The sequence below is a fragment of the Hylobates moloch genome, unplaced genomic scaffold (genome assembly GCF_009828535.3).
Source record: "Hylobates moloch isolate HMO894 unplaced genomic scaffold, HMol_V3 SCAFFOLD_5, whole genome shotgun sequence".
Taxonomy (NCBI): domain Eukaryota; kingdom Metazoa; phylum Chordata; class Mammalia; order Primates; family Hylobatidae; genus Hylobates; species Hylobates moloch.
This window is the reverse complement of record NW_026652280.1, coordinates 54,344,702-54,369,603: the sequence shown is the minus strand read 5'-3', so window position 1 is coordinate 54,369,603 and position 24,902 is coordinate 54,344,702. Positions and strand designations below refer to the sequence as shown.

At 37.8% G+C, this 24,902-nt stretch overlaps 1 protein-coding gene across 5 annotated transcripts in view; it reads right to left on the bottom strand.

Moving 5' to 3' along the window:
* ZNF521 (zinc finger protein 521) overlaps positions 1-24,902 on the bottom strand; it is a 290,644-nt gene that overhangs the window by 143,420 nt on the left and 122,322 nt on the right. For all 5 annotated transcript variants that reach the window (XM_032152612.2, XM_032152610.2, XM_058438547.1 and 2 more), the window contains one exon: positions 19,623-22,975. In XM_032152612.2, coding sequence (XP_032008503.1) covers positions 19,623-22,535 — 2,913 coding nt within the window. In that variant the 5' untranslated portion in view covers positions 22,536-22,975. The remainder of the gene's footprint in view (positions 1-19,622; positions 22,976-24,902) is intronic.

Sequence of the window (24,902 nt, the reverse complement as noted above, 5' to 3'; positions counted from 1 at the left end):
CCCAATAGTCAAAAACCAGGAAATAATTGAGTGGAGTCTTCAGAAGAATCTGACAAGTATGCATTAAAAACGAAACTCGGTGTTAAAGATGGAGTCATTTCCATGGATCATACCAAACATGTCTCATGGAAGGAATTTACTACCTTGAAGTTTATGAATAAAGAGTCACTTTATTTCTAAGAATAATGTTTACTTTAAGTTTAAAATTAATAAAGAACAAAAAATAATCTTTTTTAAGTTCAAAATTGTCTCCTAACAAATTTTCTTCAAAATTTGTCTTTCTACACACTTGAACTCATTGATGTCTCACATTAAACACCGAAAAAACTGTGCCGAAGTTTCCCACGGAGAGAGATGCTTTATTAGGCTTACTCTCGTCATTCACATTCTGGAGTCTCTTCCAAGGGACCAACTCATGTCCCTCCCTACACAGTCCACTGAGATCTTCCAAATAAGGTATCTTCATCTAGATCATCTCATTTAATGTTATGGGTTCAGTTGCTGTTTACTTCTATGCCATAAAAAATCTACCTGAATAAAATCTCCCATAGTGTTGTCCACAGAGTAGGCAGTCAATACATTTTGTTTACTGACTGTTGAATGGACAATCTAATGAGTCATTCTAAATCCATCACCTTCATTCATAAGATACTACCTAAGACTGGTCTATTTCTTCTTGCAAAACTGCCTACCACCTTACACAGCACCAGAAATCAGTGAATTGGAAGAGGATGAATAACAGACTAAATTGATGCTGTAGTGAAGGTAAAAAAAAAAAAAAAAAAAAAAAATTCCCAGAGCATGTGCTAATTATTTTTGAGCTAGGAAAATACATTTGTCTCTTGTTACTCATGGCTATACTATTTTGTTAGTTCCTATTTGAAGACATTTATAATTCATAGTAAATTCTAGTTAACTTCTTACACTGACTGTTTTATAAATGTTCATATCATTCAAGAAAGGTAAGAAATTGAAGGTGGGAAAATATGGGTTTAAATAATCACTCTTTTAGAAACAAACCTGAGAAAGAAAAGAGAAGTCAAAATTTGGGGTTACACAAAATTAGGGCCTATTTCCCTCATCAATTATTCTGATCATCTGATTGCTTTCATTAAAAAGCATTGAAACTTCCTTCTGTTTCACTGTTACCAAAATAAAGAGCTATGGCTGGTAGATATCAAGGATGGACAGTTGGAAAGGTGAAGGAGTAGCGACAGTATGTAAGCACACTGCATCACCATTAAATCACATCACATGCCCAGAGAGACCCCATCCAGAAGAGTGGTAGTATGATTTATAATCCCACCATAAGCTAGGAAAAAAATTATTAGGGAGAATAGAGTATTTTAGAATCCATTAAGAAATACTTTCCTAAGTATATAGTTTCTGTCCTAAAACAAATTAGATTGGTTCATTAACTCTCTACGAGTACTTGGTATCATTTAATAAAAAATCATCACAAATTTCAAAAGGATAAAACAGACAAATTTTTTACCTCATTTAAAAAATTATCTTATAATTCATTTACACGTTGTATCAGAATTATTTTAATAAAACTGATCCTAAACAGCTATAAGCTCTTTAAGGCTAGGTAGAAGGCTCTGTCTTATTCATTTTGTTTGTTTGTTTTTTAATTTGTTTGTTTCTTGTTTGAGACAGAGTCTCGCTCCATCACACAGGCTGGTGTGCAATGGCATGATCTCAGCTCACTGCAACCTCCGCCTCCTGGGCTTAAACAAGTCTCCTGCCTCAGCCTCCCGAGTAGCTAAGATTACAGGCATGAGCTACCTCGCCCAGCTAATTTTTTTTTGTATGTTTAGTAGAGATGCGGTTTTGCTATGTTGGCCAGGTTGGTCTCGAACTCCTGGCCTCAAGTGATCCGCCCTCAAGTGATCCACCTCAGCCTCCTGAGTGATCCACCTCTCGAGTGACCCAGCCTCCTGAGTGATCCAGCCTCCTGAGTGATCCGCCCTCAAGTGATCCACCTCTCGAACTCCTGGCCTCAAGTGATCCACCTCAGCCTCTCAAAGTGCTGGGATTACAGGTGTGAGCCACAGCCACTGTGCCCAGCCCATTTTGTATCTACTGCAATACATAATTAGTTACACATAACAAATTAATATGTAAACGACTCATACCTGTTCACTGTGCAATAAAAATCTTTGCTTCCTTCTACTTCTCTTCAGATGACGGCTCCTGTGCAGTCCTAGTCATTCTCTTTTGTTTATATCTCTAATGTATCCTTCCAGCTAGTCTTCCGTCAAAGAAATATTTCGTGTTCTGGTAGTTTTTGTGTCTTACCTACAAAATGTAGTTTGTCTTATGCTAGATCATTTCATTTATCCATGTATGTGCCCAAATTACCTTTGTCCTTTATAACTTTTATCTCCACTGAGATATTTTAATGCATGTCCCCCCTTCTCTTAGCAGTTCTTATTTGCTTCTCTCTTTCTCCATATTCTCATTCTGGGTTTGCCTTTTCTCATCCATCCATTCCACTTGAACAGCTTTCCTACTGAGGCATGTCAGACCACCCTTCTCTTCTCCTTCAAATTACTTCTAAAACCCACCTGCTTCAAAAAGCTTGCTAGCAATTACACCCACACAATGCCGTGGGTGCTGACTTTATTATTCCTGTTGTTTGTACTCTTAGTAAATTTTTTAGGACAGAGGTGTGTTTCTTTCACTTTACCTATTCTAGAACATGCTGTGCAATTACAATGTATACAAATGTGCAAGTGGTAGGGTTCTTTTAACCCCTTGATTTAACTAAAATTATCTGGATTTTTCAAAATCTTCCCCATTCATTATCCCGAAAATATCTTTTTGAAAAATAGGAAAAAATGCCCCCCTATTCTTTGCATTTCCAAAGGTAACAGCCAAGCTTATATAGAGTATTGTGGAGTTTTAGGATTGAAAGGGACAAGTAAGTTCATCTATTTCAAATTTCCTCACAGACAATGAAACAGATCCAGAGAGATGGAATGACCTTGCCCATGACTCACAGAAAGTGACCAACCTAGCAAGCCTAGGACCCCAGACTGCCATGAACACATCCACATGTACATGGTGTGGCGACTCATTTTCAAAAAGGAGCTGCTATTGCCACCTTGGCTATCTGTGATGCTTGCAACTCATCGGGGCTCCTTGGGGCACAGGACTGCAGGATCCACTCTCCAGCACTGCCTCTCCATTGCCAGTTCTTGCTACTAACCGCTGCCTTCTTGGAGGGTTTTCATTTCCCAGTGTACACTTTCAGCATAGAATGTGCATATTATATTCAAAGGTTTCCTGTCACTTAAGTAGTAATGTCTTAGTTTTCTCTTAAGCGCTCACACCCAGCACACTGCCTGACAGAGAGCATTTGTGAAAGAGTGCATGAACTACACAGAAGTGAATGAATGTGAGCTTTTTATATGTACACCTAAAAGTAAATGTTTTCAGAATATCATGATGGAGGGAACCAGATTGCTGTCATCAAACACGCCTAGATTCTGCATCATACAGCCAGGTATAACCTCTTAGTCCCCCTTCAGATTATCCCAGAAAGATTAAACTGCAACACTGAAAAAGTTCTGCATAATCGTTACTGATAATATATCGTATAAAGCTAGAAATTCTCCAAATAAAAAAATGTCTAAGAATATAATCTGGAAAAATAGGGGGCCCTTTCCCAACTAGGCTTCTGCTCCTTGAGAACATTCTACCACAGTATATAATATGAAAGGTGAGAAGTGTTAAGAAAAGGATAATATCAAATTTGACATCTTGCAAGGCAAGCACCGTGATTTTTTTTAATTTTCTTTAGAAATCCAGGTGACAAATCATTCTTTTAAAAGACATGTTGGAATATCACTGTTGAATAGCCTTACTAGACATGTAAACATAGTCCTACTTCTAATCCTGCCAGCTCTTCACAGTCTTAATATATATAGGAGTCACTATTTGAAGATATATTTGCTTTTTATAGGTTTAATTCTTTACTGAGAGAAACATGAAGCAACAATTATGTTTGCCTTTTGTGCCCATCTATGAACAACGCTTGCCACACATTTGAAACTCAATTAATTGTTGAATAAATGAATGAATGAACTAGACTCAATCTAAACAGCATTTTAAATTTTGTATAACAAAATAATATCAATCTAGCCACAATTATGGTGCTAAAAGAATCTGTTTTCCATCAAAACTATTTTAATTCTCCAGTCCTAGTAAGTACAGATTTTAAGCTTAGGGGGTTTCCTGCCAGTTTTTCAGCTACTTTATCTGGTCATTTAGTTTTCCCTCCCTCCCTCCCTTAAACCCACATTTCTTTTTTTCTTTTTTCTGTTCCTCCTCTTACTTTCTCTTTCTTTTTTGAAAAAAAAAGAACTTTATCAAGCATGTGGTCACTGCTTATAATTATCAATTTCTAGATATACATCAATAGCTTTGTCAATATTGCTATACCAAATTTAAAACATTTAAAACTAACTTGTTACACTGTTCAGATTAATTTGAGTTTAGTTCATTCATTCATTTATTCCCCACACCCACCTCAGCCTCCTGAGTAGCTGAACTGCTGGCACATGCCACACACCACTGAACCCATTAAATTTCTTTAAATTTTCAGTAGAGACGAGGTCTTGCTACGTTGCTGGGACTGTATCAATAGCTTTTAATACAGCTTATTTTTGCTTCCTTACTAAATTACAAATCGTGGCCAAAAAGAGAGACAATTTTTACTACGTTTTCCCCCCAGTATGTAAATACTGTGCATGTGATTCATACAGGGCATCACCAGTGGATTTTAGGCAAGTAATAGCCCTTTCAAATTAACTGCTTCTCAAGCTGCTTATTTGTTTCCTAGGATTAGAGGGTGGAAATCCTTATTTTGGTATTCACTTACTAAACCTTTCATGTCCAATTTTTACTTGACTTAAATGTTATTTCTCCAAGATGTTGTTAACTCCCTTGCAATCCAATAATACTATTGAGCATTTTTCCTTTCTTAACTGTGATTACATTTGTCAGCTATATGCTCATTTATTTATATGCGTTTCTACCTTTTATATGTATTGTTTCCTGACACTATCTCTGACCTCAAATAAAGTAACATTTTATTTCTGTGGTCTTTACATTCTTTTTGCTCCTTGATTTTCATTGCCTCTAAGTTTTAAGACTAAATTATGTTTTTTCCACTTCATCAACTTTGTGGAAATATGATTCCTCATTTAGATGCACTTGACTGAATAAGCCATAGTCCTAGCATTAGATGAAATAATTCTACATTATAATAACAAATTAATTGAAAAAATTATGTAAATAAATTATATGTATACATACATACATACATACATACATAAATAGGGATATGTGTAGATTACATACTATATAAATGATTTATCACATATGACATTGGTAGTGTGCTTCATGTTTAGTAAGAACTTTCATAGACTATACCATCTGCTTTTCATGATACCTTATAAAGAGGGTAAAGTATGTTGAATGCCCATTTTAGCAATGAGGAAACTGAAGCTTAGGAAGGACTGGCTGAGATCACATAAATGACCCTGTCAACTGTTACATGAACTCATTTATTTTCCCTAAAGACAATCTTTCCTTCTACTATACTATGCTGCATATCCTTAAACTCCCCATGCCCACAGCAGCAATCTCCCTGTAACAAAAAATTTACAGACTCAGTTAAAGGCTTGCTTATGTAATACAATGTTTAATTCAATAAAATAAATTATTTGCCTTGATATGGGGATTTTTATAGGACTTTGCCTGCCACTCAATCTCTTTATGACATGAAGTGCATAGTATATCACATACTTATGAGGTGTCTAATGTTCTATTCATGTGTGGCTCTGAGAACCTGTACTATTATTTAGTTTTTAGAGAAATGCTTCCTTCTTTGTTTCATTTTCCAAATATTTTAATTACCAGGCTTCAATTATTTATAAGTGTTTACAAAGAACCTAGGGCATACAAGTAACTAACCTGAGACCCACGGAGGCTACCAAGCCAAAGCCCAGCCTCCGCCCTTCTCCAGCTCTCTGACCTTCTCTGCCACGACTCTGTCCTCTGCTCACTCTGCTCCAGGCATACTGTCTCCCTGTTCTCACACAAGCTTGCCAGACATACATAGAGGAGAAAGACATGTATCCAAATAACCGTATTTGTATAAAGCTTCTCCTCTTTACAAACCTGATAGCTAATGCCTTGTACATGACAGGAATTAATAAATCTGTTATCACAAATTGAAGTACCAGATGAGGAATAAAAAAGTTCCTGCTAAATGCTAATATTCCCCAAAGTGTGAGATATATACCCACTAAAGTGTAATACATGGATACTGCTCTAATAACAATAACAAAAGAAAAAAGATTAACTGAGATGCTAATATGTCTTTAATACCTCTACAACACTTAATAAATTTGTAGTAATGAACAGGTTTCAGGCTCAGAGCCTTTTGTGGGTTAGAATATAGGGCTAGAAATTTTAGAATATTATTTTGTATTCATTCTTCTATTTATGGTGAATGATACTGATTATATACTTAGGGTTCTGAGTTTTGGGGGTTTTTTGTTTTTATGTTAAAGATTAAATGCTTATAGAGCATTGGTAACATAGGTAATGTATAAAGAGTTAACTGTTAAACCTGTATACCTGGACTCCTGCGTAGCTTCCTACGCAGCCCTCCCAGAAAATCGTTACTCTTTCTCTAAATTTGCATTTTCCATATTAATAATGAGAATAAATATTTTCACATGTTCACTGGACCTTCATGTTTCCTATTTGTGAAATTCTGTTCATGTTAATTTCCCATTTTCTTATACGGCAGTTTGCGTTTTTCTATCAGTTTCTGGCTGCTTCTTACATAGTTTTGGAAACTATTAATTTTTCTAGTTATGTGTTATAAATTTGTTTTATAATCCTGTAGCTTTTGTTTTCACTCCCTGTATGATAACGTTTGGTAAACATAAATTATTTTTAACGTTGCTGAACAAATTTTACTTGTGATTTATATTGTGTGGTCTTGTTTACAAAATCATTCCCTTATAGAAGGTGATAAAAATATTCTTTTATTTTACTAAAAGGTTTATGGTTTTGCCTTTCACACGTGTCTTTAAACCACCTGGAACTAATTTTTATACATGTCAGTAGAGGTTCATTTTATTTTATTCCATATAGATAATGAGTTGAATAGTTTATCCATTTCCCCACTAATGTGCAAAGGCAGTTCTACTCTACACTGAATTTTATACATGTAATATCTTTTTTGGAGAAATCTCTGTGTGGTTCTGTGGACTAACACTGCATAATCCTAATTACTACAGATTTATTATAAATTGACTAGAAAATGGGACAAACATTTTCTCTGCCTATTCTTTTTCTTCAAGAATATCTTTGTCATGTGACTTTTCATTCTTCTATACATGTTTTGGAATCTGCTTATCAAGTTCCAAAAAATAGAAATATATAAAAAATATTTTAATGGCCGGGCATGGTGGCTCACGCCTGTAATCCTAGCACTTTGGGAGGCCAAGGTGAGGAGATCACAAAGTCAGCAGTTTGAGACCAGCCTGGCCAACATAGTGAAACCCCATCTCTACTAATAAATATAAAAAGTGGCTGGGCATGGTGGCACACACCTGTAGTCTCAGCTACTTGGGAGGCTGAGGCAGGAGAATCACTTGAACCCAGGAGGTGGAGGTTGTGGTGAGCCAAGATCACGCCACTGCACTCCAGCCTGGGCAACAGAGTGAGACTTAGTCTCAACAAATATATATATATATGTATATAAATATATATTTTAAAACCTGCTGAAATTTTCATTGAAATGGCACTAAATCTATAGATCAATTTAGACATAATTGACAGACTTACAGTATTGAGTCTTCCTATCCACAAACAAGTTATATCTGATCATTTATTCAAGTCTTTTAAAATATTTCAGTAATGTTATATCATTTTTTCCATAAATGTCTTACATATTTTGTAAGATTGATTTCTAAGTACCTATTTTTTTCTGCCTATCATAAGTGAGATTATTTTAAATTGTGTATTTTCTGGGTTTTGCTAGTGAATAAAAATCCAGTTGACTTAAATGTGTTGATTTGGTACCCAGCAACTTTGCTAAAGTTTTATTGTAATAATTTGTCTTTAAATTCTTTGGGTGTCATTTTACATGCAAACACATTACCTGTATATGACATTATAATCTGTATATTTTCAACTTTTGTGCTACATTTTTTCTAATACTCAAATTTATTTTGATTTTATGTTAGCTTACAGGCTACATCACCTAGCATGCCTTAATAGTAATTTTAATTATAAAACATTAATTAAAATTTCCCCACAAATTATATTGTAAGTATAATATAGTTACATTATAACATATATTATATTATAATGATATTATAGTTACATTATAATTCTATTATAAAATATATAACTATATTATAAAATAATGGTTATATATTATTTATAATGCTTGCTTAAGATAATATTTTAAAAAGTTTTTATTAGGGTAAGGGAATTCCCGCCTATTCTTAGTTTAGTGTTCTTTTTTGATCATGAAAATATGTTAAATACAGTTTTTCCATTGACTTGATAAAAATATAATTTATCTCTTTTAATCTGTTAATGTGGTAAACTAAATTAATTGATTTCCTGAAATTGAACCCACCTTGCATTCTTGTGATAAACCTATTTCAATCATAATATATTCTCTTTTTTATACATGGATTTAGCTACTAATACTTTGTTCAAAATTTTAAAATGTAAAATCATGAATAAAATTGGCCTACATTTCTCTTTTTCAGTATTTTTGTCTGGTTTTGATATCAGGATCATATCAGATTCATTAAATGAGCAAGGGTATTTTCTCATTTTGTATTTTCTGGCACAGTTTTGAAATTATGTGTATGTTTAGGGGGACTCATCTTGAAAGCCACCTGAGCCTAATATTTTCTCTGGAGGAAAGATTTTCAACAATTTATTAAACTCTTCAATGTTTATTGAATCATTATACTTCTCTCTTTTTTTCTTGAGCCATGTTTGGTAACATATTATTCTAAGATGGTTTCTATATACTGTAACTTAAATTCTCTACTATTAGCATAAAGTTACTCATAGTATTTTTTTTCTTCTTTTATCTTCATTTGGCATTTTTTGTAAAATTTTAATTGGGAAATAACATTACATATAGTAAACCGTACTAATCTTAAGTATACTGCTTGGTGAAATTTCAGATATTACTCACCAGGGTAACCAACACATAGAGAAGATACGAAACACTTCCAGCATCCAGGTAATGCCTTGCTTTTCCTTCCCTGTTGACAGGATCCCAGCAGTAACTACTCTGACTTTGATCATCATAGATTAGTTTTGTCTATTCTTAAACTTTCCATGAATAAAGTCATTTTGCTCCTCATTCTCTCAAAAAAAGAATTATTGCATTCTTTTTATAGTCATTTTGATATGTGTAATGTTTCTCTTATTAGCTTTTTAACTTCTGCAAGTACAAAGTAAGGCTCCCCTTTTTATTATTAATATTATTTATCTCTGGTTCTTTTTACTGATTAATCTCACCAGAAGTTTGTAAACTGTCAGTCTTTTCAGAAAACTAACTTTTTACTCCATTGGCCTCCTTGTTGTTCATTTCTTCTTTGTTTTCTATTTCATTACTTTTGTTCTTCACTTTATTGCTTTCTTTCATTCTGCTTTATATGGGTTTATTTTATTGTTCTATTCTTAAGGTCTTAAGTTGATATATCTCAGTGATAGTATGCTTTCCTTATTTTCTAAAGTATATTTTTATTTTCTAACAACTGTCCCTCTAAGTGGTGCATTTAGTTATATCTCAAAACTTTTGAAATGTATTTATCCTTCAGTTTTCAGCATTTTTAATTTCTATTTTTATGCCTTCTTTGTTCAATGCATGTTTTAAACTTTAAAATGTATGATTTTAAGATATATTTTTCATTTATAACTTACTTGTATTATAGTCAGAGAACTCGATTTGTGTGAGCCTCAGGTTTTAAGTTTGTTGAGATAAGCTTTACGATAGGAGGCACGTGAAGGAGACCAGCTGAGATTTAATATAGTTTGGCCTGGAGAAAGGATGCAGGAGATGCAGATAGAAGAGAAATTACAAAAGAAGAATCAATGGCTCCTGGGGAGTGATTGCCCTAACAGGTTAGGAGAACAGGAAGCATATAGGAAACAGAAACAAAGTTTCAGGCAGGAACGACCAGGCAAAAGACGAAATACTGACCAAAATGGGAGAAAAATGAAATTATAGTTGGAGTTGATTAAAGGGCTAGCAGAAGCTTCAATTGGTAATGTGAAAAGGGAAGCTGAAAATTTAAGACTGGGAGTTAAACAGAAGTTGAGAATTGAAACTTCATATTTTGCTTATTTGTATGGCTTAATAATGAGGTAATAGGAAATAGGAATTCCTATTTCAGAATAGAAAGGCAGGTTAAGAATAGAACCTTTAGAAACATGCACACTTAAAAGATAAAAAAGCATAAAAAGGTTTTTTAAAGTACAAATAAGGGGAACCAGCTATTCAGGCTTTTTAAAAGCTTTTGGCAAGATTCTTAAAATTAGGCTGCTAAATTTCTAGAAATACAAAGTACATGTGCTAGAAAACTACAACTACATCATATGGTAGGTAGAACAACACCGTAATAAGAGATCCAGACATCCAGAATATAGCTTTCACTTTGCTTTCATCATTTAAAATCATCTTGACTAGATATTTACTAATCTCCATCTTGACAAAATCTCAGTCAAAAATGTGAAATGTTTCTCCTAGACAGAGTTCTACGATGACACAAGATGATTCCAAAGTCTTTTGGCCTAGTACCAAAAGGATAAATATTATTATGTGCAATCAGCAATTTGAAATACAAAAACGTTCCTGTTTTTGAATTTCATAAGTTCTAAAAAGTCACTGTAACCATATAAAAAATATCAACAAAAGGTCTAGAACTGGAGGTAAGTACAGAAAATCTAGGAATGGTAGATGCAGCAAATTCAATAATGGGGGCAATGATCAATATCAGGTGATCACGGAACTGGGTAGAAAGCATGGATGCAAGGCACCTGCTCCCACATTCCAACCCATGGTACTGGTGCCAGGGCCATTGACTCCCTGTTGTATTACTTTGTAGATGGCAAAAAAAAAATTGAATATAACAACAACAATACAGATTGGACTTGGCAGAGCAATTCACTGTCTTTCATGAACATCTTGAACCTTATCAATTTATTTGGTCCTGTAAATTTTCTATTTAATTTTTTAAATACTGTCTCTTTAGAGGGAACTTAACCCATGTAGTTTTTGCTCTTTGCATATTTAACTTAGCAAAACTTATTATCAGCAATTTGAAATACGAAAACTTTAAAATATTTTTTAATCAATCTGTTTTTTTTCAGCCTCATAGGGAAATTTTGATGAACAGAACAATACAAAACAGAACTCTGGGACTTGAGTAGGTTCTGAATTGTCACCATGTACATTTCCATCTTCCATACAAAAACCATAAAAAATATTGATTCTAAGACACTTAAAACAGATCTTCATATTGAAGACGAACTTTGGATTGTTACAAACTTCAAACCTTTTAGTGTATTTTAATATATTTAGATCAAACCTAACTTTAAAATAGTTTTAGGCAAAATGACCTATACCCATAGGTATTAGTAACTAGATGTACCTGAAAATAAAGTATACACTATTTTTTGTTACTCTGAAGGACTTACACTGTAATGAATACACTGTATTCATTTATTCAACTAACATTTACTGAGCCCTTATGATAAGTTGATGGGCATTCAGAGATGAGAAAGGAGATGAAGGAAATAGGGCTTTTTTCCTTGATACAGGGTCTCACTCTGTTGCCCAGGCTGGAGTACAATGATGCTATCACTGCTCACTGCAGCCTCGAGCTCCTGGGCTCATGCAATCCTCCCACTTCAGCCTCCTGAGTAACTAGAACTACAGGTGTGCACCACCACACCTGATTAATTTTTCATTTCTGTAGAGACAGGATCTTGCTATGTTGGCCAGGCTGGTCTCAAACTCCTGGCCTCAATGATCCTCCCACCTCAGCCTCCCAAAGTGCTGGGATTATAGGCATGAGGCATCATGCCCCAGCCAAGTGAACAAATAATGACATTTTTAAAAGAAAATCCTAAAGGGGAGACCACCTTTGATAAGGTTTTCAGGAAGGCCCACCTGAGAGATGAGAAAGAGCCAGCAGAACAGACAGGCTGCTTGGGAAGAGCAGCTCAGGTGATAAAGTGGGGAAGCAGCACATGTTCAGGACCTGAGCAGTCAAGAAGGGAGAGTCGCCAGAAGGAAGTGAGAATAGCCTGCCACAGCCAGAGAGCCCATGACTTTGTAAGTTGGTGAGGCATTGGGGTTCATTTGAGAAAGTGGAAAGCCACAAAAAAATTTTAAGTGGCTTCATTTAATTTACAGGTCTACGCTTCCAACTGCAGCATGAAGAATGGACCGGAAGCAGGCAGAAGATGAAGGAGAGGATCTGTTAGGAAGCTACTGCGGTATCCAGACGAGAAACAATTGCAGCCTAGAGTAAGATTATGGCTTTGGAGGTATACAGAAGTGGATGAGATATTTGAAGATACTTATTGGAGGTGGAATCAACAGTATTCATTGATGGATTAAACATGGAGCATCAGAGAAAAGAGGAATCAGGAATGATTCACAGGTTTCTTGCTTGAGTAATTGGATGTAGAGTGGTTCCCTTTACTAAAATGATGGAAGGCTGGAAGAGGAAAACGTTTCAGGAGAGAGAACCAGGAGTCCAGTGTATACATACGACACTTCAGACAAAGGTTTCCTGGATGAAAAATCTAGTTGGTCATTTGTCCTGCAAAAATAAGAAGACATTTTGGGAGGGCCACCAGGCACATTCAAGCTCCATGGCATGACACCCATGCAGTGAGGCGTTTGCCTAATATGGGCCTGGCACTGTCAGAGGTACCAAGAATATGAGACTAAGTTCTTGCCCCAGGAAATTAATGAGAGGAAAAGACAATGTAATAGATAATCATAAAGCAGTGTAACAATTTTCACGTGATATTTACTCCATATTATCTGCACAGGGCATTGAGGGGATAGGGAGATGCTTGGGATGGAGAGTCAGGCTCACAGGCGGCTTTCTAGAATAGTTGATCTCCAAAGAAAGGATAAGCTGGACAGTCTTCTGGAAGGTGGAAGACAGTCAAGAGGAGAGAGGTTATTTGGGGAGAAGGAACAGGACAGCCTCAGTAAGACACAGAGACAATATGTTATGTGTGGTTAATTAAAGTGCTTCCAATTATAGAACAAGGAGAGGGCAGGGAAAAGAAGGGGAAGCCGAAACCTGAAGGGTCCTGTATTTCACAATAAAAGGATTATTATATCATCCTATGGGGATGGAGGAGCAGAACACTCACAATGTTTCAAATAGGAAGGGACATGCTAGACAGATTTGTGTTTTAGATGGGATGGTTGTGGCAGTGGTGTGGAGACGGATTTGAAAATGATGAGACTCAAGTCAGAATGACCAAATGAAGCTGCTTCAGTTGTTTAGGAAAAGAAGATCAGACATTGAACTTAGAACGTGGTAAGGGGATGGTGGGAGGAGTTGATTCAAGAAAAACAGTTGGCTGGGTGCAGTGACTCAGGCCTGTAATCCCAGCACATTGGGAGACCAAGGCAGGAGAATCACTTGAGCCCAGCATGGCCAACATAATGAGACCTCGAGCCTACTAAAAAAAAAAAAAAAAATTAGCTGGACATGTGGTGCATACCTGTATAGTCTCAGATACTCAGGAGGCTGAACCAGGAGGATTGCTTAGGAGGTTGAGGCTGCAGTGAGCCATGATCCCACCACTGTACTCAAGCCTGGGCCACAGAGTGAAACCCTGTCTCAGAGAAAAAACCCCATCTCTACTAAAAAAATACAAAAAAAGAAAAAAAAAATTAACTGGAAATGGTGGTTCATGCCTGTAATCCCAGCTAGTCAGGAGGCTGAGGCAGGAGAATCGCTTGAACCTGAGAGGCAGAGGTTGTGGTGAGCCGAGATCACGCCATTGCACTCCAGCCTGGGCAACAAGAGTGACACTCCATCTCAAAAAAAAGAAAAGAAAAATAGCTGACCCTCAAAGAACACAGGTTTGAACTGCATGGGTCCACTTACATGTGTATTTTCTGCCTCTGCCACCCCCAAGACAGCAAGACCAAACCGTCCTCTTCTTCCTCTTCTGCAGCCTACGCAACGTGAAGACAATGAAGATGAAGGCCTTAATGATGCTCCACTTCTACTTAATGGACAGATTTTCCCTTCCTTATGACTTTCTACTAGTATTTTCTTTTCTCTGGTTTACTTTATTGTAAGAATACAGTGTGTAATACATATAACTAACAAAGCATGTGTTAACTGACTGTTTATGTTATCGATAAGTAGGCTATTAGTAGTTAAGTTTTGAGGGAGTCAAAGTTATATGCAGATTTTTGACCGAGTGAGGGGTCAGTGCCTCTATCTCCTGGAATGTTCAAGAGTCAACTGTACATATGAGCTGCAGTCAAGATAGCTTGATGACCAAATGATGCAGAGTAGAAAGGAAGTAACTGAGAAGATCGATGGATCTATAGGTGAAATACAAAACATAAGAAAAAATGCAGGTTTAGAGAAAAGGTGCTGAGTTCAATTTGGGACCCACTGAGTTTGAAGTTCAAGGGAACATGTGAGTGGATACATGTAGCAGGCAGCTGTTTATATGAGTCTGAAGCTCAGTGCAAAGATGTGAGTTGGAGACATCATTGCTTTTTAAAATTAGCTCACGCCTGTAATCCCAACACGTTGGGAGGCTGAGGCAGGTTGATTGTTTGAGCCTAGTCTGGTCTTGAACTCCTCATGGCAAGCTCGTCTCTACCAAAAATACAAAAATTAGCCAGGCATGGTGGCATGAGCCTGTAGTCTCAGCTACCCAGGAGGCTGAGGTAGGAAGATCACCTGAGCCTGGGAGGTTAAGGCTGCAGTGAGCCATGATTGGACCACTGCACTCCAGCCTGGATGATAGAGTGAGACCCTGTCTCAAATCAATAAATAATAAAATAAAATAAAATTAGCTTCACTGAGGTGTAATCCCCATAAAAATAATAAACCAATTTTAAATCTGCTAAGTACTGAAAAATGCGTGCAGTCACATAACCACCACAGGCATCGAGATAAAGAGTGTTCCCATCAGCTCCCAAAGGTCCCCTCCCATCCCTTGGATACACTATTTGGAGAGCGGTCAGTAAAAGGTGGTCGTTCAAGCTCTGGGAGTGAAGGAGGCCTCATGGAGGGGATATGCAGAGTGAGAGCAATGAGGGAGAAACAAACCTACAGGAAGGGGCTAGCAAAAGAAGGAGAGGCCACAGGGCGTTCACAGAGGCAACCAGGAAGCCAGGAAGGAAGACAGAGGCCCCATAAAAGTGGACTGGCCAACAGTGACAAGTACTTAGAGACAATAATAACTAAGATATACTATCGTTTTATTTCTCTAAGTACAACGCACTGGTCAATTAGGCCAGAAGAGCCCTTGGAGTCAGTTGCAATAAAGTGACGAATGCTGAAGATCCTGTGCAATGGGTGAGGGAACTGAAGGAGAAGAGAAAGAAGACAGGAGTACCGAGAGGATGCTGTAGAAAAGATGGGGATTCAACTGCAGCTAGAGGAAAGTGCCATGGGATTGTGGAAAGAGAATCCTGAACCTGGAGTTAGGACCTGAACTCTTACCCCTTGCCTACCACTTACTGGCTGTGTGATCTTAGACAATCCTCTATTTACCTGGCCCTGTTTTCTTGTCTGTAAAATAAAGTAGCTGAGTCAGATGGTCTACATTGTTCCTTCTATTTTGATTCTGTGGCACCCTATGCACATCTCACGACATGGAGATCATGAGGATAATGGTAACGCTGGCAAGAGCAATTTCAAAGGACTGGGGGGGACAGTGTGAATTGAAATGTGAGTAAATAGCTCCCCAGGGAAACTTGACTACCAAGCACAATAGAAAAAGGAGGCAGAAGAATACATGTTTCCAAAATCTACTGTAGAACTTCAAAGTCATGAGACAACATTCTGAGGTCCAGATGGGGTAGCCCCTGAGTAGACAGTGCCCAGAAGAATCAACATTTATTCAACATATAGTAAATGTCAATAACTCTGCAAAGTGCTTCATTTGTGGAAATAGCTAAAGGGCCAGTGTTCTTCCTGTCCCCAGTTAATCTTACCATCTCTGGAATCATTTATCATAGGTTATGTGTAAATTTCTATCACACTCAACCTTTGAGGAGCAAAGAAAAATGAATAGGTTCTCCAAAATATTTTATTCAAAACAAAATCATCATTGCAAATTTAGATTAATAATCTGAGGATTCTGGCACAAAGAAAACATTTTTTCACAAATTCAGAAAGCATTAGGCAGAAGAAATGGGATTCAAACTCAGATCTGTCTTCAATTTCAAATCTCTCTATTACATAACAGCTACCAACAATTATCCTTCTTTTAGTGTTGCATGCCTTGTCTTTCATCCATTTTTTGGATTGCAGGGTTTTATATAATACTTATCCTTCCCAGATTTATATTTAAGTTTAAATCCCTTTTAATTAGGTATCCTAGTCTCAATTATATAATATTCTTTTTAGTCTTTGAAAGATGTACATGAATGTTTACCAACATTCTATGTGATTCTAAGTCATGGTCCAGAAAAATCTAACCTTGTTCTTGACCATACCTACGTATCCAGGTTTTATTATCTCCTGTGATTTTCTTTTCACTTCTGGAGTCTCAAGCCTCAGCAAGAAGAAGAGATGAAAATACCACCTATGTTGCTAAGTCCTTCAATTGCTACCTAGGGCATCTAAGTCAATAGACATACATGTCACATTTCTTTTTGTGATAAAATTTATTCCTATCTGATACACCTGTCTTTTGACAAAGACTTATATAATAACATTTCATTTTACCTAATCTGGAAAAAAATGCACAAACTCCTCAAAATGAGAACTTACAGAAATTTAACTTGGCTAACAAAGAATGTGAACAAATGAGTATTTATTTTGTATTTTTCTTGCTGACATATTATTTTTAGGCTTCTTTTTGTAAAACTTTGTGTATATTTAGATAATTTTCTATATTAGTCTAAATAATATGGTCTATTGTACATTTTTAATTGTAGAGAGTATCACATAAAATTTTATAACAAATAGTATGATGAATTTAAAAATGGCGATAGTAATGGTGATTAAAATGTTGAACAAATTAGTGAACTTTTGAGGCACAAAGAAATATTTGAAACTAAATCCTAATATCTCGTCAATTAAGCATATCACTCTAAGCTCTTATTAATCAGGTTTCATAGGGAGGTACTCGACTGCATAGTCAGACCCTTAGTCATTAGGTGCTTTAAAAATGCAATTGTAAAACTTAAACAAGTATTTTAAAAAATATTTGAAGTATTATCCTATGTAAGTGCAGGATAAAGATAGGCTTTCTAAATATCAATAAGGTTTTAGGTGTCATTCAAGCCTTAATGATAAATTCTCCTCATTGAGTAACTCTAACCAACTTAATGTGTAAATACTATTTATATGTCCTCATTCGTTTTTGAAATATTTCCTCTTAGATGGTATTACAATATACAGCAATTTATAAATATCAGAAAATACAAACCATGAACAGATAAGAAGATACAGGCATATGCCCTTTCATAAACAATCTACTAAGAAACAAGAGAGTCCAGCTATGCTTCATTTAAAACGCACAAGCAACACCAAAATCACACACATAGACACGCAGACTAATGTAGTCATTTAAAATCAACTTTACACACTTTGTAAATTAAACATGAATATCAATCTCTTGTAGGCATATGTTAAGCATTACAAAATAAAAACAAAGGAGAAGAGTAATTTTCTGCCTTAATGTTTTAAGCATTCTCAGTCAAAAACATTTAAAAACATGAGACATTTTGGGGACAACTGAGGAAATTTAAATATGAACCTCTTACAGATGATATTATGGGATTACTTAATTTCCTCTTTTAATTTAGTGAATTGCTTTAGCTAATGATGTCATAATTGAACAAAAAAAAAAACCTTATTTTTAGGAGATGTGATGATACCTGCAACTTTCTTTGATGTAGCTGAAGTTGATTTTAAAAACGGGTGCAGAGAGAGAGAGAAAACGCAACAAAATATTCTTATCTGGAGGACCTGGGATACCCATACACAGGCACACATATGTGTTTGCTGTGTTGGTCCTTTAACTTTTCTATAGGTTTAAAAAATTCCAAAGTAAAAACTTGGAAAACCCTCATTTCATATGCTTTTAACTACTAATATTTGTTTCAAAAGAAACAATTTGATCCAACCCATGAGCTACGAGCCGTAATCAAAGCTATGTTCTTCCAGCTGTCCTCAGCAGTTTGAAAGGATTTCATGTATTTAAATGAGAGAAAAGTGCAGATTTACTTGGAGAGGGGAGAAGGGGGAAAGTGGCTTCAAAGTTTGGGAGTTTGCCTGCCACACAGATGCCACATTTTGTGAGGCCAGGCTCTGTCTCAGTCTTCTCAGCCCTCCCCTGCCAGCTGACTGATGGCTATCTGCAGGGAGCCACAGGGGGGCCTCCACCAGAGTGTGAGTGCAGAGACAAGATAAGGAAAATGCAGTAACCCCAAACTGAAGGGAGAAGGATCTCCCTGGGGTTTTCATTTGGATGGATCTCCAGATAGGGGCAGGTAGGGAAGTGGAAAGAGCTTTTAGAAACCAGGTGATAAAGCATAAAGAAATATTAAAATGAGCCATCCTCTGCTCAGCTTCTAAGAAATGATGACTTATGAAATGATTTCATTGTAAATGAACTTGTTTCTTGTACTCGTCACAGCAAAGAAAGCAGAAAACTACTCTGAAACTAAGGAGAAAAAAAAACACACACACATTAATTTTGAAACCCAAAGAGTAGGCCTCAAACTCAGGGATAGTGTCTTTAAACAGAATAATGGGCACGTGGTGCTTAATAAATGTAGAGGCTTTTTAAAAATCCTGTTGTGAGGAAGTATTTTCCTCACTACCCAGAAGACAAACAGTGAGTGTTGACAACATGGTATTAAAAAGCCACCCCTACCCAATTTGTTATCCCCATATATATATATTCTTTTTAATTTACTCTAAGCCAACATGGTGGCTCATAGCATCTTACTTTTGTGTCATTATCTCTCTGCCATACACACAAGTCATAGCTGGGGATTTCAACTCACGGTGAAGCTATGCTGAGATTCCAGATCTCAGTAGTGTTGGCATGAGCGCTGGTCTCTTCAGTCATAGAGAAGACAATATCCTAGGGAGACTGGAATTAGTCCTATTTTGCACCATTCAAGCCAAAATGCTGCTTATCAAGAAGCAAGTAATTGCTAGCTAACGGCTATGGGGGAAAAAAAATCATTGCATTTCAATCTAAGCATCTTTTGGCCCATGACAATAAATAAAGCTGTGGAGAGCGTAAACATAAAGTAGGGACCGTTTCTTGAGGAGGTTAAATAGCAAACATTAAAAAAGGCGAGTTACCTCATCCGACTGGGAGGGACTGATTCTGGGCATTGGTGATACTTGGGGCGTTTTCAACTGTGTGCTGTTGCTGTCTGGCACGAGCTCTCGGTGGACGGTTTGGATGTGGTTCTGGAGTTCACTTTCAGACTCAAACTTAACATTGCAGCTAGAGCAGCGTGTCTTCAGTCCCCCCACCTTGCCTTTCCCCTCGATGGCACTCAGATTCTCATTCTGGCCCAAGCCTGGTCTATTTGTGCCGGGAGGGACGTTAATGCCTGGGCTGGCACTCTTACTGAGATTCACGCAGCCGGCACACAGACCATATGGCAGGCCATTGATGTCAAGTTTCACCAGATCTTGCTTGGAACGGAATTCTTTGAGGCAAGATGCGCACTTGTACAGTTTTTGGACGTGCTGGCCACGGCCTGTGGTCTGAACTGCAGACCCATTCCCTGTCTTTTGCATGTGGAATGTCCCATGGATTTTGAGTTCCAAGGTGGAGGTCACTGTCTGCATGCACACCACGCAGCGAAAGCCCGTCAGGGAATTCCTCAAGTCAGGGTGCATTTGGCAATGCTCTAAAAACTCCTCTTCACTCTGGAGAGGCATCTTGCAAATCCGGCAGTTTCCAGTATCAAGACTCTTACTATGCGTGACTTTGTGTTCAGTAAGGGTTAAAAGGGAGGGAAACCGCTCTCCGCAAATAGGGCACATGTAGTGTTTGACAGGGCCTAGGTGGGTCTGCATATGTTCACGGAGGCCATTTTCGGAGAAGAAGGTTCGAGAGCACACGTTGCACTTGTAATTCCCTTTAATGAGCTCAGCTTTCTTTTTCACAATGGCACTTTCTCCAGGTCTGATGTTGTGGTCTCGGAGCTGGTGATTCTGCAGCAAAGTTTCCATAGTGTAGGCTGCCCCACAAATGTCGCAGCCGTACATAGGCTCAGAGGTGTCAACGTCTTCTTCGCTCCCATCGTGACTGTTGTGGGACTCCTGGCTGTTGGTCAGCAATGTCTGCAGCTCCACTTCCTCTTTCTGCACTTGCTCGGAAGCTCCATTTGTTCCACAGTTGGGTGTCTTGGTTTCAAATACACAATGTTTTTCTCGTAAGTGTTTTTCTAACAAAATGATCGCATGGAAGGCTTTGCTACAGAACTTGCAGTTGTACTTCTTACTGTGAGTGGTGATGTGGCATTGCAGCTCCACCTCGGTGCCAAAGGACTCACCGCAGAAAATGCACTTATGCACTTTCCCTTGGTTTTCCAGGTGGTTGTGTTTCACATGGAGCTGCAAGTCAGTCTCATTGCGGAAGTCCCAGTTGCAAGATGTGCACCTATAGACTTTCTTTTCATTACTGTGCTTCACAGCCAAGTGGAGCTGAATGGAGACTTTTGAGTCAAAAACTTCCTGGCAGAGGGTGCAGCGAAAGAAGACAAAGGTGTGCATGTCCAGCAGGTGTTTCTGAAGGTCATCCACTGATGTGAATTGCTTGTCGCAACTCTCACAGATGTAATACGTTGAGGTGATCATAAAGTGAATGGTAACATGCTTCAGCAAGGATTCTTGGTTGGGGAATTCCTTGTTGCACTGAGGACAGGTCAATTTTGGAAGCACAGTGTCGAGATGAGTTTTTAGGTGAGTCTGAAAGCTGTCTAGGGATGTGTACTTAGCACCACACTGATTACAGATATATTCTCCAGCTGGACGTGCAGGTGCACCTCCTACTGCCTGCATCATCTTAAGAGATGTCTGCTCTATGGCCACAGGAGATAGGGGGCTTAAGGCCCTGGATTTCTTCCCATTGTGGATATAATTCAGGGCCAAGGGAATGTTTTTATGATTCTCTTTGATATGCTTGTTCAGTTTAAGAACGCTGTTGAATATTGGCGAATTTGTACAATAGGAACAAGAATAGACTTCTACTACTGGTTCTTTGGGAGTCCCAAGCACTGGAGACCCAAATCGGGAGCCACTGAGGTCACAATGAACCTGTCTAATATGCTCTTCCAGGGAAGAGTCAGTGAGAAACCCCATATAGCAATGGGGACAAAAGAATGCATTACTATCTTTAGCTGCAGGGTTTGCAAATCCATGAGAACATCGGATGTGTTCCTGAAGAGTGTTGAGGTCGTTGACAACTTCGGAACAGAAGTTACACTGGTAGACAATGGCAGGCATGGCAGAAACAATCAGACCTGGGTCCTGAGCTTCATGCACTTGCTTAAGATGTTCATTTAGGTTATAGAGTGAGGGCAGGACCTCCAAGCAATACTGACAAATATGGGCCTGTTCTGGCTTATCTAAGTGCATAGTTTTCAGGTGAATCTGCAGAACTGCAAGACTTGAAAATAATTGTTTGTTGCAGTAAATACAGCTGTAGGTAACTTTTGCCTGTTTACTCGAGGGACCAGTCATGTCAGGGGTTTGTTGAGCAGCCCTCTTCCTCCCTCGACTCTTTGGGATTGGCGGGGCAGCTTCCACCATGGTTGAGCTGTCCACTGAGAGGTTGGAATCTGGAGTCGTACTGGACACGGAGGTGTAGCCCACTGTGACCAGGGAAGGGCTGTTGCTGTGATTGCACGACTCCGGTTGCTGGTGACTGTCCATGTGGCTGTACAGTTCCTCAACTGTGTGGAAACTCTCAGAACAAATGCTGCATGAGTTCTTCTTCTCCCCACTATGCACCTGCTCCATGTGGTTCATGAGGGAGGTCTCCTCTACAAAGAGCTCGTGGCAGTAGACACACTGGAGGGCTGCTCGGTCCTCGTTTGGGGAGCATTCAGGGTGGCACTCTGCAATGTGTTTTTGGAGGTCTTCTGGGAAGTCAAAGCCTTCCTCACACTGACTGCACTTCTGAGTGTCCTTCATCTTCCAGTCCTCCATCCTGGAACCAGACTGGGAGCCGTCCTTGTTCCTCTCGTGAACCTGCATGTGTCCGTGTAAGGAACTAGAGGACAGAAACCCACGGCGACAAATGGCACATTTATATGGCTTGTTGGACGTGTGAGTCTTTAAGTGGATCTTCAAGTGATCACTTCTGGAAAACGCAGCATCACATTCACTGCAGTGGTACTTCTTGTCCCCGGTGTGGAGTTTTATGTGGCGATCTCGGCTGCGCTTGTGTTTGAACAGCCTACTGCAGTAGGTGCATTTGAAAGGCAGTTTGTCGCTGTGACTCTGCTCATGGTGCTTTAGGTAGCTGAGGCGGCTAAACGACTTGTCACAGAATTGACATGGGTACGGAAGCCCAGGGCCACCTTCTTCCTCTCCAAAATCACAACCTTCTCCATGGCTAGGGGAAGTCTGATCCTTGCTAGAAGGTGAGGAAGCTGGCCAAGAGCAAGTCGGATCATCTTCAACATCCACTCCATCTGCAACAAGAAGCAATGACAAATTTCATCTGACATGTTGAGATTCAAGAGTGAGTTTACCGTACCATTTCAACCAGCACACAGAGTTGGGCCCTCTTGAATCTTTCAAGAAAAAAAAAATGAAAGAGAGAATATCTGAGTGAGACATTTTCAACTCTGAGCCCAAAGCAGTTATTCTGCATTTACTTTTTGTTGAGTTGTAAAATATAAGAGGATATTAAATAGTTCTATGTCTAAATTACCCTTTTATTACTTTTTATCATTCTTCCTTAGAAGCAAGGTATATATTACACATTGACAATTTTATTAAAATGCAGATTTTAATATATTTAATGTTTCTTTTGTATTCATTCTAAAATGATTTGCATATTATGTGAGCATCAGAAGAACCAAATGAAAAGAGGAAATATTACAGGAATGATTTAAAATTAATGCAGTCAACCCAGATGTCTAATATTTAATAAAAAATTCCCTCTGCATTTTGCTTGTTTTTATATAAAAAGGCAATTCTGAAGACCAAAATCTGTTACGGGGTTCTTATTGATACAGACCTTATTGCTTTCAGCAAAAAAATATTAAAAAGTAAGCACATGAAAGAAGACAGAAAACACAATAATAATTATGTCTTGTGTAATGAAAGACAACCAGGATTTCTTCAATAACTGAAATTCGAATTCCATAGGCCAGAAAATGGATTATTAAATGTTAGAAGGGTACTGCTGGATATTACATGTAGCAAGGATCAGCTAGGATCAAGAAAAAATGAGAGTTTCACAAGGGCCAGATTTTAATAGTGTATTTTGTTTGGAAAGTTCAAGAGGTGGCCCACCATATCTTCCTTTTGCAAAAGCTTCAGCAGCCTGAACTTCCTTAGCTAAACAGGACCTGCACTTTGAGGTGAGCACAGACAAAGCAACTTGTGAAAAACTGGAAACAGGAAAAGTGATAAATGATTATGGTAAATGCTGAAAGATTTATGAGTGACAAAAAGAAGACAAACAAGACTGAGAGCCAGATATAAACTTAGCAAGTTATCCATAAAGGAACGTTACCTTATATTAGGTGATTTTAAAAACTATGTTCTTAGCAAATGTGCACTGTTATTTCTGTTGCTTTCTTGATATCCAAGTGGAAAATAAGACCATCTCAAAACAGGTTGTGAAACCTCTTTTTTGCTTTTCATAACCTATTATTCAAGATCAGAAGAAATTTTAAAAGCTTTTCACTCTCCAAAGGAGCACGATTTTTCAAAAAAACACACAAGTAAAGACCATGGAGTGGAGCTGGTAGGGATAGTGTTTCAGTTAGAATAAGAGGCTCAATTAGAGCATTATTAGAATATTCTAATGGTATTCAATTAGAGTATGTTCAAATAAGTTTTTAAATTCTTCAAAGCTGAAGTTCACTAGCAAGCTAGATGATTAACATAGAAGTAGAAACTGGTGAGCATTATGTAAATGAATTCCACGTCTGCTTTCTTTAAGGTAACAAGATTTTACTAGATTGTCAGCCTCTTCCTTATCCACAGGAAACAGATGAGGATCATTCCTTTCCTGCATCTAGAAACTGATGACAACACCATCTCACTATCAATGCCAGATGGCAACCCTCTCACTCTGAGAAAACAACCAAACACCATTCCTGGATCCCTGCCCACTGCAACAAAGCTTCGCCATACAAGTTGAAAACCGCACGATTTTGCATCCTCATTTATATGACTCTATAACCCAACATGTTTCCAGCATTAGAAAGGGTCTGATGGATGTGGATGTGATTTATACTTAAAGTGAATACACCAGGAACATATGCAGATAAACTCAACTCACCACTCAACATACAAAAAAAATTTCAACTAAAAGCAAAAAAACTCAATAATGATCTAGTTTTCCCCTTAAAAAAGTGTTGTCACCTAAAGCTAACATGCCTG